The 18,496-nt window shown below is 44.6% G+C and overlaps 1 protein-coding gene across 1 annotated transcript in view; it reads left to right on the top strand.

Annotated features, from left to right (window-relative positions):
- Positions 1–4,822: 4,822 nt before the first annotated feature.
- LOC126481904 (uncharacterized) overlaps positions 4,823–18,496 on the top strand; it is a 120,702-nt gene continuing 107,028 nt past the window's right edge. Inside the window, exons 1-2 of the mRNA XM_050105861.1 lie at positions 4,823–4,862; positions 16,639–16,767. Of these exons, the coding sequence (XP_049961818.1) occupies positions 4,823–4,862; positions 16,639–16,767 (169 nt within the window). The remainder of the gene's footprint in view (positions 4,863–16,638; positions 16,768–18,496) is intronic.

Genomic DNA, 18,496 nt, shown 5'->3' with positions numbered 1-18,496 from the left:
TTTTCCGTGATTTCCCTAAATCACTCCAGGCAAATGCCGGGATGGTTCTTCTGAAAGGGCACGGCCGACTTCCTTCCCCATCCTTCCCAAATCCGATGAGACCGATGACCTCGCTGTCTGGTCTCCTTCCCCAAAAACAACCAACCAACCAACATCCGTTCACACCCCAGGATCAACTAGCCCAACATAAATCTATGACACATTTCAGATAATATTTTAAAACAACATACTTAAATATCTTTGTTTAGTACAAGCCGTAATTAGTTAACAGGTTAGGCTCTGTTGTTGAAGCCACGCAAATGAGGTAGCAAGTTATGGTCTGCAATTCTACTTTGCCATTTAACACGCGTCGTGACGAGGAAAAGGAAGAATCCAGCTAATTAATTGAAAGTCGATACTTGGATCCAGCATTTGACGATGCGCTCAAAATCAAAACACAAAGGTGAGAGTCAGGTTTACACTCGCAAGCAGCAGACGTAGAACACGAGCATAAGGTGAACATTAAATAAACTGCTCCTTGTTCAGTCATTTACACACCGACGAAACAAATAAACTTCGCCGAATTACTGTAGACGACGGAATGCCCAGTTTCTTGCAAATAACTCAAAATAATGGTCAAAACGCCTTACTTTAAGTCCGACGACATCCGTAGGATACGAGTTTCTATGGACAACCAGGCCCCATCCTCTTTGATCCGTCTGCAACCAAGACAGTAACATTGGTTGCTATCACGGCCACAACGATGCATCACACCTGACACGAGTCACGCCAAACATCAACAAAACGGTGTGGCCTCCTGTACGCTCCCAGACGTCCGCAGTTAGAGTTCCTCCTCCAGGCCGAAGTTCGCTCGCTGCCTGCAGTGTTTGCGGGAAGCACCTGATGAAAACGCCGAGGTACGACGTCGAAATGTTGTGTTAGAAAAACGCAGACCACTGGCAGTACGCCCGATTCTAAGAGGTCAAGTTTAGCGATAATTTATGCTGCAATAGGCAATATCGATAGAATTTAGGCACGTACACTCAGGATAGACACCAGAAGAAACATTACATAAAGGGCTCAATAATGAACGATTTCAAGAGTTATTTCACACAGAAAAAGCAAGATACACTGACGGTATTAAGGATAACTGGTGCAGATTTCGTACTAGAGTAGAAGCAACCGAAACAGAAATCATATAAAAAGAAAAAAAGCGATGTACAGCAGACCTTCCAACAGAGGGCAGTTGTAAGTGGTAAGAAGAAAGCACACGTGAGCACCATCAACAAAATTACTACTGACAGTCTAGAGACCGGTCCTCGACTGTCGACTAACATTTACCACTGGGTATCAATACAAACAGTGATACAGTCACCGGCATGGCATCGAATACAGAGAGAGGGTGTCTTGTGAGAGTGTGAGCTGCTACATTAAGTCAGTCCTGACACGAGTCGTGATTGCCAATGTAGGCGTGAATGTCGGCATGGTTTCGAGACAGGTTGGTCAACATTCCGAAGCGATCGCATACGTGCTCACGCCTGTCAGCTGTGATCACTTCTGTCTCCAGTGACAGTTGTCGGTTACATCTGACACGCAGACCACACACAGATGTTTTCCCAAAGAGACGCGTCTAAAACAGTTGCTGTGCAATAGCGATTTGTCGTATGCCTACGAGTGGTAAAACGGACAGCTCGACAGGAGACTTTTGTCTCGTTCTATGAATTCGATGAAGTACACTGGTGGTGGTTCGCCTGCTGATTCCCCCGACCGTGGGTGACAAGGAAGCTCTGAGTGGTGCAGAGCACTGAACTCGATAATGTTGCTCAGGAAACTGAGTGGAATTGTCTAAGAACAGAAGTGAATATACACTCCTGGAAATTGAAATAAGAACACCGTGAATTCATTGTCCCAGGAAGGGGAAACTTTATTGACACATTCCTGGGGTCAGATATATCACATGATCACACTGACAGAACCACAGGCACATAGACACAGGCAACAGAGCATGCACAATGTCGGAACTAGTACAGTGTATATCCACCTTTCGCAGCAATGCAGGCTGCTATTCTCCCATGGAGACGATCGTAGAGATGCTGGATGTAGTCCTGTGGAACGGCTTGCCATGCCATTTCCACCTGGCGCCTCAGTTGGACCAGCGTTCGTGCTGGACGTGCAGACCGCGTGAGATGACGGTTCATCCAGTCCCAAACATGCTCAATGGGGGACAGATCCGGAGATCTTGCTGGCCAGGGTAGTTGACTTACACCTTCTAGAGCACGTTGGGTGGCACGGGATACATGCGGACGTGCATTGTCCTGTTGGAACAGCAAGTTCCCTTGCCGGTCTAGGAATGGTAGAACGATGGGTTCGATGACGGTTTGGATGTACCGTGCACTATTCAGTGTCCCCTCGAGGATCACCAGTGGTGTACGGCCAGTGTAGGAGATCGCTCCCCACACCATGATGCCGGGTGTTGGCCCTGTGTGCCTCGGTCGTATGCAGTCCTGATTGTAGCGCTCACCTGCACAGCGCCAAACATGCACACGACCATCATTGGCACCAAGGCAGAAGCGACTCTCATCGCTGAAGACAACACATCTCCATTAGTCCCTCCATTCATGCCTGTCGCGACACCACTGGAGGCGGGCTGCACGATGTTGGGGCGTGAGCGGAAGACGGCCTAACGGTGTGCGGGACCGCAGCCCAGCTTCATGGAGACGGTTGCGAATGGTCATCGCCGATACCCCAGGAGCAACAGTGTCCCTAATTTGCTGGGAAGTGGCGGTGCGGTCCCCTATGGCACTGCGTAGGATCCTACGGTCTTGGCGTGCATCCATGCGTCGCTGCGGTCCGGTCCCAGGTCGACGGGCACGTGCACCTTCCGCCGACCACTGGCGACAACATCGATGTACTGTGGAGACCTCACGCCCCACGTGTTGAGCAATTCGGCGGTACGTCCACCCGGCCTCCCGCATGCCCACTATACGCCCTCGCTCAAAGTCCGTCAACTGCACATACGGTTCACGTCCACGCTGTCGCGGCATGCTACCAGTGTTAAAGACTGCGATGGAGCTCCGTATGCCACGGCAAACTGGCTGACACTGACGGCGGCGGTGCACAAATACTGCGCAGCTAGCGCCATTCGACGGCCAACACCGCGGTTCCTGGTGTGTCCACTGTGCCGTGCGTGTGATCATTGCTTGTACAGCCCTCTCGCAGTGTCCGGAGCAAGTATGGTGGGTCTGACACACCGGTGTCAATGTGTTCTTTTTTCCATTTTCAGGAGTGTATTTCCTGGAAGTACACCTGGCAGTCATTCCTGTTTACAGTTTTCCATCTATAACTGACAAACTCTTCATTCTCTAAGTCTGCTGAGTGTCCTACATTGGCTGAAGTTAGCGAAACTTAGTAAGTCCGGACCCTACGCATCAGCCGGCCGGAGTGGCCGAGCGGTTAAAGGCGCTGCAGTCCGGAACCACACGACCGCTACGGTCGCAGGGTCGAATCCTGCCTCGGGCATGGATGTGTGTGATGTCCTTAGGTTAGTTAGGTTTAATTAGTTCTAAGTTCTAGGGGACTTATGACCACAGCAGTTGAGTCCCATAGTGCTCAGAGCCATTTGAACCATTTTTTTGAACCGGACCCTACGGACGAGCGTCATCCGCTCAGTGCTGGCACTATCCTTCTCTTCACTAAGGTAAGATCATATTTACACTGTGTGCTTTGCCCATGCCGCCTTCTGGAAGGTTCGATGATGATGCGCTGGCAGTGATTGGTCAAGCGGTCTGCGCCTGATGTTCACAATATTTCGTTCTTCTGGAATATCCTCTCCATGTTACCCTGTTAGCTACACGGAGCTGGTTATGCAGTCCGCTATTGGTAGTCAGAAAGGCGGCGGAGCTAGTGTACGTTATCGCGTTCAAATATTGTTTCATCGCTTCCTACCTCCGGCCCAGAATTGTTCTCTTAGCGATATTAATGAAGTGGTTGGAGTATTTAGACATTCGCAATAGATTTTCGAAGACGGTCAGAGAAACTCCAGGAGAAGTTTCACTTAAATGGCATCTCACGGGTTAAAAAAGTGTCTTAAGGATATCTCATCTTTTCCCAGATAATATGGCTTTAACGCCATATCTGAACAAGGAAACAACGTTCTCACCATTTGTGGGGGCTTCAAAATCTTAGGTGTAACAGGGATTGGAGCACCACTCCTTATTCCTAAGACTCGTTCTTTACAAGACAGGGACGTTTTCTTAAAATGATTCTAGTATATTTATTTAGATTAATGCTGGTCGTGTTCTGGCTCCTTATTTGAATAGTATCGTGTCTCATTGGCGTGCGAAGCATGTGGGCTCGATTTCCCGTACCGCACGAATTTATTTTTTCCTGGTAGGACGACTGGAACGGGATGCATACTGTCTTGTGACGCCAACTGAAAAGTTGTTGAATTTAAAAGGAGCGGCTGTATGGCCTGGAAAGCTGACAACGGCTGGAAGAGCTGGTTACTGACACCAATCCCTCCATGTCGCTTACCATAATGGCTGAGAAAGGCATGGTCGGCGGTCAGCGTAGCTTTTTCAGGTGGGTTTCGTCGCGTATTAGCCGGTAAAGCGATCCTGATCAGAGTGTCAGATCTACAACTGCACAGTCCACGTTATGAAGTGTGGCGGAGGGTACTTCTGGCACCACTGCCTGTTCTCCCCTTTGCAGTTCCGTTGGAGAGTGACATTGGCGTACTCTTTCGGAGTATCAATAGTAAACCTCTTCGTGATGCTCACTGCCTGTCTTTTAGTGTCTGCCAAATGATTTAATAAGCGCGCCGAGTAAACGGTCCTGTGACGAAATGGGCTGCTTTTCATACAAGGGTCGGGGAAGAGAAGAAGGTAAGTCAATTTTATTAAAGTTGAGGAAAAGCGATTTTAATGTCTGAAGTGTTATTTTGTAAATATAACTACATAAAATAATTTTTAATTCATAAATTAAATATCTTGGATGCATCTAATGTGTTATTGGCATCCGATGTGTTCCCAGAATGAATGAATTTTCCAAAATGCAGTCACACGACATGACAAAAAATTAGGTAAGTCAGGCGAAACGGACGCAATATCTCCATAACAATAACGAATAAAAGAATTTCTTGTTATGATAATAGTCCGAGAGTAACCAAACTATGCTTATTTAGGTGAGAGGCGCTGACTGAAAATCCTCACAGCACTTTCTTCCTTTTCTTGTGCCTTGGTACCGCATCGGTGTATGGTCTGGATGGTTATTAATCGATTTGGCATGGTAAGTTCAACGGGCGGCCGGATTACATTCCTGTAGCCACCCTGTTACTCCACCTATCTGGGTGTGGTCATGAAAGTGAGCGAAAGCTTTCTAATTGTTTGACCCTCGTGTAACTGACGCGAGACTTGGGTACCATCCTTGTGTTCAGCTTGTGGGATGTTGGAAACTGCCTAAAAATCACATCTAGGCTGGCCGGCACAAAGACTCGCGCCGTTGATCAACCAGATGGATTCGACCAACACTCGATCCGGGGACGACGCACTACCCCGCTCTGGAAGCGACGCTTTAAAACGCGTAGATGATGCCAAAACTTCATCAATCTTCCCAAATAGTTGTATTTTAGACTGTAAACAGGAAAGAGATCTAGAATAAATTACGGAATTGCGTTAGTGGGATTTCGGCGAACAAAAGATAAATGAAAAGCTACTGTGCGTTAGAAATATAAGGAATTCTGAAGTTAAACATACTGTTATAAGCAGATATGAGCAGTTCAAACAGCCCATTAGTTGGTTGACATTCCCATAGGGTCCTTGTGACAGAAGTTTGCATTATTATATATTATTAATTCCTGTAACTCCTTATGCGGAGCATAGGACTACAACAAAAATCGCCATCTTGTCCTGTCTTCTGTTAGTATTTTCACTTAGTACCATCCTATTTCCTGCTGTTGTGCTTCTGCTTCAGCTAATCGTCTCCATGTCTCCGCCGTCCCTGTGGGATCCAATAAAGTGCTTCCGTCTCTACATGTGCATTAGGTCTCTTGAGCGTATGTCCTAACCATCGACACTTCCTGCTTCTTATTTCTAGTTCACTTGGTTTCTGGTTGATTCTTTCCCAGGGATGACATTTGGCCACCGTACCCCCAGGATGTTCCCGAGACATCTGTCGCTGAACGTCTACAGATTGTGGATTAGCTGCTTTATCACTTTCCGTGTTTCACATAGATGTAGAGGCACCGAGTTTACATTAGTTTCAAATACCCGCAGTGTGGTCCTCAGTGTAACGTCCTTTGATCATCAGACAGAGCGGAGAGTTGTAAAACAGTCTTCGTTGCACCAACATATGGTGTAATCATGATTCCGAGGTAGCAAGACTTATCCATCCTTTCGATTACTTGACTCCCAAGCTTAGGCTCTGCGGTGTTGTTTTCATTTTCCCGAATGTATTTTCTCTCCTTGGGCATTCATTTTCAAACCTACATCCTTCGCCGCAGTTTACACAGCTTCTAATTTGTCTTTCATAACGTTGAGACTGTGGAATAGGAGGCAAAGGTCATCTGCAAGATCTAGGTCTTTTAGATTTTGCTGATTCCATTCCTCCATTTTATTCCTCTCATTTAATCCATTGCTTGCCTCATTACAAGATTCAGTGCTATGTTAAACAGCATCGGTGAGAGCATGCAGCCTTGCTTAACCTCTGTTTTCTCTGCTATTCGGTCTGAAAGAAGACCTTGATGTTGAACCTGGCACGTGTAGTTTTCATACACGCTCCTGACAAGAGCAGTTTTTTTCTTGGAAATTCCAAAAGTTTTCAGTGAGCTCCATATTTTTGTTCCGTTTATTCTGTCGGATGCCTCTTAGAAGTCACATAAAGCATGCAAAGTGACGATTGGTATTCATATGAATGTTCAGCTATTATTTTAAAGGTGTTTATCTGGTAAATGCAAGAACCACCTTTCCTGAATCCTGCTTGTTCTCTTCTTGTTTATTTGTCTGGATACGCTTTTATCCTATTTAGGGTTATCCGCGAGAGGATCTTCCTTGGGACTGACAGAAATGTGATGACTCTCCAGTTACACAAGCCAACAGGTCTCCTTGCTAGGGGAGCTTGATGAACATGTCTCTGTTCCAATCATTTCGTACTTTTTCATTCATCCATATGTCTGTCAGGAGTGCATGTAAAATTTCCGCTGTTATAGAGAGATTTACTTTGAGTAACTCTGAAGTGATGTTCCCAGGCCCGGAGCTTTCTCATTTTTTTATTTGTTGGGCTACTTCAGCGATTTCTTCTTCTGATGGTGGTTCTACATTAATCGACATATCTTGTGAGAGTCCTTTCCCTCCACATTCAGCTGAGTTACAGAGTAATCTATAGTTTCACGGTTCAGAAGGTTCTCAAAATGTTATTTCCACTTCTGTATTTGGTCTTCTCGATTTGTAAGTAATTTTTCTTGCTTGTCATTGATTGGTTTCTACCACCAAATTTCTTATATGACAGTTGCTTGTGGTATTATGTAGGGTTTGCTATTTCTTCTGTTAGCTGCTGCCTCCGCCATAGCTGCGAGATGAATGATGAAGGTTCCCTTACCTTTTCTGAAACTCCTCTTCACCACTCTATTTAATGTTCAGAGTTCCTGTCGGATGTGTTCTTTTACTTCCCTTGTCAGTGCGCAGTTTAGCCGGAGTTTAACCTTTCTTCTCTGCTCTATTGCATCCCAAGTATGGTCAGAAATCCATTATTGTCTGCCGTGGCCCTTTTTTCAAAGAATTTCTACAGGAGTCTGTGCATAGGTCGGTTTCACTGTATCCCACTGACCTTCAATGTTGTTCTCTTCGATTCCTCTGCTAAGCACTTCAAAACGGTTTCACAGTTGGGTCGTTTACTCGTTTCGGATTTTTGTATTGTTCAACAAGTTAAACCTGATCCTCTTCTGCCCTCAATTTCTCTTGCGTGCAGTTGTTTTTAGACGGAATCTTGCTAGCGTAAGGTGGTGGTCGCTACAGACACTTGCTCTGCTTTTATTCCTCACGTTTAGGAATGATCTTCGCCAGGTCCTGCTAATAGCAAAATGGTCTACCTGGTACTCTGTTCTGCCGTCTGGTGAAACCCACGACTCTTTATGACACTCTTTACGGATGTAAATGGAACCTCCAGTGACCAGGTTAAACATACTGCACAAGTCTGTAAGTCTATTGTCATTTCGGATGCCCAACCCAAGCTGCCCGACAATATGTCTATCCGATGGTTGTCTGTCCCAATTTTTCCGTTAAAAACACCAATCAGCAGGCGGATACCTCTTTTTGGATTTTTTGTAGCGTCTCTGGAGTTTGCTGTAAAACTTGTCTTTCTCTTCATCCTCAGACATTCCTGTTGGTGCGTAACATCGTACAATGGTTACTGGTCTTACCCTCCTGCAAAGCGAGTTACTATGATTCTCTCTGTAATTGGGTGCCACTCTATCGAAGACTGCTTTGCTCTCCGGTCTAGTATTGGTACAGTTTCTTCACTGTGGGTTTCATCCTTTCTTCCATAGTAAACGATAATATGCCCTTCCTTTATCTTTCTTTCTCACAATCCAGTAATTCCCTTTTCGCTTTATCCAAAAATTTCTAATCTGTATCGTTCCATTTCTTGTACCACTTCCGTTTGTTTTCCTGTGTGCCACTTTGTTCTCATGTTCCAGAACCCTATTCATGTCACCTTTTTCACTGATAAAGTTGTCACCTTTAAATCCGTCCCATTACTGGTATTCACTGTTGCAGTTTCTGTGATATGCTGACTTCAGCTTCATGGGTTATCGGCCCATAGACCTATCTGTATGGGAAGGCTGCCCTTTGACAGGGGTCGAGCTCACAGGAGTTTTCTGTCGGGGTTCTCTTCCTTAGCCTTTGACGGTCCTCTCTCTCTCCCCGGTGCCCACCACATCTGGTGAGCGTTGCCCTATAGGCCACAGGGGAGGCTTTACATTACTCTATGATAAGTCGGTTGATATTTCATCATACTGTGGTTTTATTGAGATGATGTTATGTTAATAGTCCGCATTTTGAAATGACATTTTACAGCATATTTTGAGTCCAGTTGTGGTTTCTACTCTAACACCAATTCTTTCTTAGCACTAACCACAGCGAAAGGGAATGCAACACCGTTTCCTTGAAAATCTTAAGTGTTTCCATCAGTGCCTTTGCGTTCCACGCGCCAACATTTTTATCTTTCTCTGAGTAGGAATATCCATGCTCATGGAATATAATTTTAATCTTCTTCAGACCACTCGTTTGATAGAGAGTGACATAATGAATGAAGCATAAGATGGTGAAAATCTTAGTTTGAACATCAGTAGTGTCACGAAATATACAGAGCTCTTCAGTATCCTCATCGTAGTCATGAATGATTAAGTGAAAAATGAGTGACATTACTTCATATACACCCTTTTTTGCAATGCTTTCAGGATAACCATAAAAGAATGATCCACCTGTTGCAAGAACATGGACATTGATGAAATATATTAAAAGTTACCGCTCAAAGCAAACGTCCTTGGTTGCTGCATTTGGCAGAGATCCTTTTTGCGAAGTGGATGCAGATAACCAACTTCTTTTTGTTTTTCGTTGCCTCCACCTTACTTGTGTGAGAGATAGCATTAGAATTCTGTTCGCTGTGCCCTCTCCTCACCACTGACTTGCTTGCTTCTTTCCCCGAAAAACTGACTTACATGGTTCATCCCCCGTAAAGCAAAACTTTTAATGCTGATATTTTTGGATTTGCTACTGCAACCTCTTTGGTTTCGATATTTTTTGAGGAACTAGTACGGACCAAAAAAGGAAAATACACATGTGCACTAAATATGGACTGTAAAATGCAGACCTTTACAGTTGTGACTACTTGTTCATCTTCTCTACTGTGAAACACACCTCTTCCACTGTAAATTTGCCTATAGCCCTTATGGTGTACATTTTAGATCCCATATTGACCAGATATTTTTTTTTCTTGTTTTGGCCCGTACTACCTACTCCAAAAACATGAAAACTAAGGAGCTCTAGTAGAAGAGAAGTTTTCCACATTATCGAAAATGAAGAAGGGCTACTAGCTCTTAAGGTACGCATTTCTTGTTTTGGTCCACACTACCATCTCTAAAAGTTGCCTACGCTACAGTCTTAGCAACAACAGTGCCGGTACATGTATTCAACTGCTTTCGAGTCGGTGGTTTCCTGACAAGAGTCTCTTAGCCAAAGTTCATGCATTCAGCCTTCTTCATCATTCCTGAAAGTTTGTAACTTCACCACGGAATCACCCTGTACAGTGTATCAACAAGATTCATCTGACTTCAGAACACTATATGGAGAAGGAAACCTGCAGTAAATTTTAACTTCACGTAGTACTACCCGATTTTACAAGGATATAGCTTTTACGCCGATGCATATATAACATTGTGGTACTTTTTACACTTGCGCTTGGAATCAAAGTTTTCACTTACCTTTCAGTACGCCGTCTGCCTGGTGCACAACAAACATCCAGACGTTAAACAAACTCTTTTTGATACTTTTGTGACAGTTCTTCAGTTGCCTCACTCATTGGAGCCACTAGGCAACGTCGTAGCTACACAAAGTTGTTGAAAATTAGGCACTTAGACGATTTCTTACAGAAAACCGCACAAGAAAATAATCACGTGCTGACAAATTAGACGACCTTTCAGGGTGATACTAAAGAGCGACATCAATAGGACCGCTTCTTTGAGGCAACTTGTTTTTAAGAAATACGTTTATACGAAGTTGGCACTACAGTGGAGCCGGGGCTTGTTGAAAAATGAGATGAGACCCTACTGGCAACGCATGAACCAGCAACGTACAACTATGACTCATTTGAACTTTTACAAATTTGGAAATTTATGGTAAGGTGTTATGGGACCAAACTGTTGAGGTCATCGGTCCGTAAGCTTACACACTATTTAATCTAACTTAAACTAACTTACGCTAAGGACGACACACACACACCCATGCCCGAGGGACGACTCGAACCTCCGACGGGGAGAGACCCGCGGACCGTGTCTAGACGCCTCACACCGCGCGGCTTGAAATTTAGTTTAGGTACATAAGGAAAAATACGCCCCAAATATCTAGCAGAATAAAACAGAGGCTACATCTTAACTTATACATCCAAACTAAAAGTTTACCTTAGGCCAGTTTTAGGTTTCCACTTCATTTTGTTGCTGGGAGGACTCGTAATTGTACAGATTGTTTGCTGGTTCATTAATTATCCAACGTGCATAGAGTCAAGATGGTGGTAACGCAACGCCAAAGCGCTCTTGGTGCTCAGTTTTCCGACAAATGCACTGCAGCTTCAACTATAGGGCTTGATTTTGTGGAGACTACGGCACTTCACTTCATACAGCGGAAAGACCGTACTGCTCTCACAGTGTACCATTGGCTCCGAGGTCACCTGATCGCTTTCTCGTAGGGTCCTAGAAGATCTTGAAAGTAATTTTGAAAAGTACCCCAAGATGGTATATGCGTTCTTGCAAAAGTATACCCCATTAAAATGATACTTTTGAAAATAAAAACTTTGCGGTTCTACACGTAAATTAAAATTGACACCAAGTTTCTGCACTTATTCGTGTAGAAGACGAGTCTTTCTAAAACGCACTGCGTGCCAGCTGATTACTCTGCGTTGTTCAGTTACTTATTTTTATGTCGTCCTTACTGCCGCAATGTCCAGCAGTCTAACTGAAAGTAAAATAACCTGTACAAGTGAGTCGAAGACTGTGAATGCCTTTGGAAGATACTGTCAGCAATTTTTTTGTTATTTTCCATACATATTCTTTAAGAGGGTGGCTCTGTGGCCCAGTGGTAAAGTTCCAGGCTACAGTTTTCAAAATAAACACTTACGCCATTTGATTTCTTTGTCTTTCAGTACAATTCTTAAGTTCTAACAAAGAAGATAAAAGAAACGAAAGCCAGGTCAAAAAGCCAAATAAGCTGAGCGAATGTAAAGGTCCTAACGGGAGGTAATGTGGTCCAACAAACAAAATTTTGAAATAAAAAGGCAAAAAAAGAAAAATAATCCTATTCCGCTAGCTGGATTCCTGGCCATTACTAGGATTTTATCTCTTATTTCTCTGTGGTTTGGAATCTACAGAAATCCGTGCTGAGTAGCGCAGTGGTTAGCACAATGGACTCGCATTCTGAAAGAAGACGGTTCATATCCTCTTCCTGCCATCCAGATTTAGGTTTTCCTTTATTTCCTTAAATCGCTTAAGGCAAATGCTGGGACGATTCCTTTGAAAAGGACACGATCATCTACCTTCCCCATTCTTCCTTAAGCAGAGCTTGTGTACAGTCTTTCGTCGCCTCATTCTCGATAGGATGCCTACAACTGTTACCATCGTTATACCTTAGCAAAAGATCTTACGAGAATCCGAGGAAATTCTGGTCCTACGTAAAATCGATAATTGGGCCGGGGCTTCTATCCAGTCACTCGTTGCCACTCTGGTGTGGCAGTAGAAAGCTGAAGTTTTCAACATCACGTTTAGGAAATCGTTAAAACCCCTTATGGAGGACATACTGTAGTAATAGTCCACCCTGGCGTACAGAAACAACTGACAAAGTTGAAAACAAATAAGTCACCAGGTCTGGATGGAATCGTATTCGGTTTTACATACTCTACGGCACTGGAACCATATATTTCTTGCGAAGCTCTCGGCCTCCGCAAAGTCCGAAGCGATTGAAAAATTATGCGTGTGACTCCTGAATATAAGAAAGGTAATAAAACGGACTCGCAAAATTACAGGTCAATGTTGTGAACATCGGTTTTCTGCAGAATTCCTGAACATATTCTCAGTTCGAATGTAATAAATTCGCTTGAGACGGAAATCATTCTGTCCCCAATTCAGCGAAGCACAGTTCGTTTGAAACTCAGCTTGCCTTTATCTCACATGATATCCCACGCTCTAGGTAAGAGGGGCAACAGGGAAATTCCATGTTCCTGGATTTCCTTAAAGCGTTTGACACGGTGCCCAACAGCAGACTGTTTACGAAGGTTCGAATTAACGGAATAGATTTTCAGACATGAGAGTTGCTCGAAGAATTCTTAAATAACAGGACACAGTACGTTGTCCTCAACGTGCGAATGTACACCAGACACAAGGATATCGTGAGTAGTGACCCAGGGAAGAGTGACAGGACCGCTGCAATTCTCTTTATACAGGGTGATTATAATTAAAGTTAAACTTTCAAAACTCTGTAGAAACAACACCACTGGTCAGAATGACATCAAATTGTAGTGGAATGTTATCGGAGAAGGGGAAAAACATATGCCAGAAGAAACAAGTAGTGTGAAAATTGATCAATAGATGGCCCTCTATGTTTCAGAATATACTCGTATAAATGAAAACACCTGTCATGAGAACGACCCATTGAATTTGGTAAAACCGAACTGGGTACCCGGCTTTTCCTCCTTTCGCGTCTGCGACGTTCGCCATGACTTTCCAAATGTAAGATCGCGCTCGGCTTGTAAAGCTGTATTACAAGAATGATGACTGGATACATGTCGCTCTGCTCAAGTTGCGGACACTGAAGGGTTTGAAAAAAGACGTTGGTCCTATGACTGCCGTGGGTCTGGAGAAAATGATTCGTAAATTCGAAAACAGGGTTCTTTTGGTGTGCAACCTGGTAGAGGGAGGAAATGAATTGATTCGACGTCAGTGGGCGCAGTGGACATAACAATGCAGGAGGAGACGAGTGGTGGGGTGCAAACATGTAGTGCACGGAGAATTGCCCAAGCATTGGACATACCCGTGAGTACTGCGTGTAAAACCCTATGAAACATACTTCTTTGTCATCCAGTCATAATTACCCATGTGCACGTGTTGCTTCCTGTTGACCTGCCAGAAAGAGAGACCTCTGCTTTACAATTTCTTGCTCACATGGAAGTGGACTATGACTGGCCGTGAAAGATTTTGTGGACTGTTGGATGCACACTTCCATCTGAAAGGATATGTCAACACACAGAATTGTCGAATATGGGCAACGGAAAATTCACGCGTAAATCAAGTAGTACCACTTCAACCTGAAAAGGTCACTGTGTGGTGCGGGTTTACGGCATCATTTATCACAGGGCCATATTTTTGCGAAGAGACAGTTGCTTCCGGTCCTGTTACCTGTACCGTCTCTGGTAAGCGCTATGCATTCCAACTCTCCAGCAGCGTGGATGTGCGGATGCGATTATTTTTATGCAAGATAGCGCACTTCCACACATAGCATATGGACTTAAGCAGCTGCTGAACGGTCATTTCGGAAATGCTAGAATTATCAGCTGCCATTACCCTACAACCAGGCCGTCCCGATCACCTTACCTTAATCCACATGACTTCTGCTGTGGGGCTATTTGAAAGATGTTGTGTTTAGTTTTCCGATTTGCAAACTTGGCTGCATTGAAAGCACGCATTGCGCAACACGTTCTGAACGTGACCCAGAAAACACTTCGATCAGTTGTAGAACATGCTGTTTCTCGATTTCAACTTGTTGCAGAAAACGTTGGACAGCATATTGGACAACATATTGAACATGTTTTTGCGGCGGTCACACGGAAATTAATAATCCGATTTGATTCTGATTGATGCTTCTTATGCGGTTTTTAGCTTCAGGCAAATTAAAAACCGATGTGATTAATGCTTTTTATGCTGTTTTGACCTCAGGACAATTACAACCCGATTTTTCCTATCCGATGTGATATGACCTTGCCGTGGTGAACGTAACTAATGGTATCACAGCTGTAAATCCTTGCACACTGAATAGTACAGTTTGCTTAACGTCGAAAGTACACCCTAGGCATTGTTGTATGATTCATTTGTCATTTATAGTCGATCACTACTGAATCATGATGCTTACAGCGCCATCTATTGCTACACTTTGCATTTATTTATTTTCTTCTGCCATGTGTTTTCCCCCATCTCCGATAGTATTCTGTTGCACTTTGATGTCATTCTGAGCAGTGGTGTTATTTCTACAGCTGTTTGAAAGTTTAAATTTAATTATAATCACCCTCTACATCCCTGGAGGAGAGGCGACGTTCTCTTCGAGGAACACTACTGAGAAAATTTAGAGAACCGGCATTTAAAGCCGAATGCAGAACGATTCTGCTGCAGCCGGCGAATAATTCGTGTAAAACCATGAAGATAAGAGAATTTAGGGCTCGTACGGAGCCACATGTATTGTATGAAAATGACATAGAGAGCGTGAGGATTGGAAACAGAAGGGCAGAAGAATTCGCGGTGAATAAGAGTCTGCGGCAGGGATGTGGGCTGTCACCGACCTTCTTTAAGCTGCATCCAGGACCAATCCTGTAGATTTGGAGTAGAAAATGCCAGGTTATTGCAATGGCAGTAGAGGACAGTAAAATATTTAGCTTGTATTTTGCGGATGTCTAGATTGTACTAACCGAAAATGAAGATGATCTAAGCTATATGATAAGAGAGCTAGAAAGAAAAACAGTAAGGCTATCCTGAAGGTGAAGATGAATAAATGTGAATACTTGGCCTTTGAAACATGAAAAGTTAGTAATTTGGAGAAGTAGTAGTAGTTGTGGAAAAGGCAAAATATCTTGGGGTATCTTTTAATAAAGAGGGCACAAGCAGTGATAAAACCACTAGTAGGATTAATACAGGACGAGCAGTAACAAGGGCTATACTCTGTTCCGTAGAACAAAAAGAAGAAGTACAACTAAGAAGCGAATGTATAAGATTACTTTCAAGAGTTTAGTTTTGTATGGAGCATAGCCCAGGGACGTTAGCAAAAGACTGATTACTTAAGACGAAGCTCAAGCTGAACTAGGATGGATAGGATAAGAAATGACGTAATATAACGAAGGATGAAAATGGATAGGGATATTTGTGACGACGTCCGACAAAATCAGCTAATGTGGTTTGGCCACGTGAATGGGGTGACTGAAGACGCTGCCACATAGGATGCTGCTATGGATACCACCCACCGGAAGAAAAGTGGTCGCCCACGGTGCAACTGGCAAAGTGATGTGGAGGAGACAGTGGAAGCAGGGAATGTGAACGTTGAGGAAAGCAAAGACAGAAGACGATGGCGACTGAAGGCGGAGAATCGGGGCCAGCGAAGATGACCCACAAGAAGAAGAAGAAGCACACGGAGACATATAGATAGAAGTTTTCCCTCGCTCTGTTTGCGATTGAAACAGGACAGGAAATGCCTAGTGGTGGCGCAAGATGCCGTCCGCCAAGCACCATACGCTGGCTTGTGGAGTACGTATGTGGATGTAGACGTAGAAACTCTTATCTTCGTTCCCCTTGTAGGTTCCTCATATGGCCTGTTGAGTAAGTCCAGAGGAAGACAGCGACATACCACCTGTAACAGTTACGCGTAGGGAATGAGTGTCACGTTAGATCTTCGGTTGCTGATGACTACTTTTAATTTTTGAGATTAGTTGCCCACGGAGTTAAGCGTTGAGACCACTTCCCTCGCATTGCGGCCGCACTCCGTGCGTAAAGAGGGGGCGTGCGCCAGGAGACGCGATGTGGCGCGGCGCGTTAAGCTGATTGCGCGGCCCGCGACGTCAGCGGCCGGGCTCGGCTCAGCAGGCGAGCCGGCCTGCAGCGTCAGCGGCGCCGTCAGCAGCGTCACCTGTAATCCGGCATCAAAGGCGGCTGGCAGCTGGCAAACAGCCGCCCCGCCGCCGCCCCGCGTACCGCACCAGCGAATGAGCCGCTCCGCTGCTCCTTGACACACGCACCACGCACCGGCGTACAGCGCAGCGACACGCCAGTCACAGGTAAGTTCCATACCCCGCTGTAAAAATCAGTGTGCCACGAACTCCGACACGAACATTAATTTAGACACTTATAGTACACGTACTTATTACCCAAGTTACTGTTCTACAGTAGCAGCAGGCAAATTTCTCTCTTTTTTTAAGGGTGAATATTAAGTACGCTGTTTTTTTTTCTGCTGATTTTGTTTCTTTCAAACTAGTTTTCTGCTTCTCAGGCCATTTTCAGGAAACAAAAGCCGGCCGCGGTGGTCTCGCGGTTAAGGCGCTCAGTCCGGAACCGTGCGACTGCTACAGTCGCAGGTTCGAATCCTGCCTCGGGCATGGATGTGTGTGATGTCCTTAGGTTTAAGTAGTTCTAAGTTCTAGGGGACTGATGAACACAGATGTTAAGTCCCATAGTGCTCAGAGTCATTTGAACCAGGAAACAAAAAGTGGTTCAAATGGCTCTGAGCACTATGTGACTTAACATCTCAGTTCATCAGTCCCCTAGAACCTAGAACTACTTAAACCTAACTAACCGAAGGACATCACACACATCCATGCCCGAGGCAGGATTCGAACCTGCGACCGTAGCAGCAGCGCGGTTCCAGACTGAAGTGCCTAGAACCGCTCGGCCACACCGGCCACTTGACCAGCGAGTGAAAGGGACACTGGCTCTTAGATAGCCAAAAAATTAAGCAAAGATATAGTCACTTACTTAGAGTGTTGTGCATCAAGCTTGTTTCTTTACGTTGAAACTACACTTTGCACAATGGAGACTCTACAGGGTGTTCAATAACTAACTCTGCAGCTCATAACTCGCCGGATTAAAGTCATGCAAGTTATAAGAGATGCTGGAAGTGATCCCCTGAACTTGAAAACACAATTGCACGCGTTTCTGCATGTTCTTGAAGACGTTGGCCAGAACATCCGGAGTGATGTTCCGAATGTGACGTGAACATCCGGAGTGATGTTCCGAACGAGGCCTACGAGAAAGACAGGCCGCCGCGTGTACGTCACGAAGGTAGTCCTGCACTCGCTCGCTCACTCAAATCAGCAGACAAACTACGTTTCCACACCTGTTAGCTCGTAACTAGGCGTGTCCGTACAAACAAAAACTGAATCTTCTACTGGAATCCGCTATTACGGGATCTTACTGTAATTGGTTCTATAATGATGGAAAGTCCATGGGCCTACTTATAATTTGTTACGGCTGTACTGGCGTACAATAAAATAAAAGCATACTAAAATGATTGTCAGTTACGTAAGGCACCACTTCCAGCATGTAATGAGTACTGCTAAGCAGAAGAGACTAAATGTTAGCCGGACGGGGTGGCCGAGCGGTTCTAGGCGCTACAGTCAGGAACCGCGCGACCGCTACGGTCGCAGGTTCGAATCCTGCCTCGGGCATGGATGTGTGTGATGTCCGTAGGTTAGTTAGGTTTAAGTAGTTCTACGTTCTAGGGGACTGATGACCTCAGAAGTTAAGTCCCATAGTGCTCACAGCCATTTGAACCATTTTTGAACTAAATGCTAGAAACAAGCCGTTATACCATTTATATTGATTATTGATCTTAAATTAAATTTTTCTGTAGTACTGTTAATCAGTAAGACTTCATAATAGCAGATTCCAGTGGAAGATGCAATTCTCGTTAGTACTTACACGCCCAGCTGCGAGTTAACACGTTTAGAAAAGCATTTTGTCTGTTGAGCTGAGCGAGCAAGCGAGTTCAGGACTACCTTCGTGACGTAC

Source organism: Schistocerca serialis, chromosome 5 (assembly GCF_023864345.2).
Source record: "Schistocerca serialis cubense isolate TAMUIC-IGC-003099 chromosome 5, iqSchSeri2.2, whole genome shotgun sequence".
In the NCBI taxonomy this organism is placed as follows: domain Eukaryota; kingdom Metazoa; phylum Arthropoda; class Insecta; order Orthoptera; family Acrididae; genus Schistocerca; species Schistocerca serialis.
This window is presented reverse-complemented; position numbering and strand designations above follow the sequence as displayed.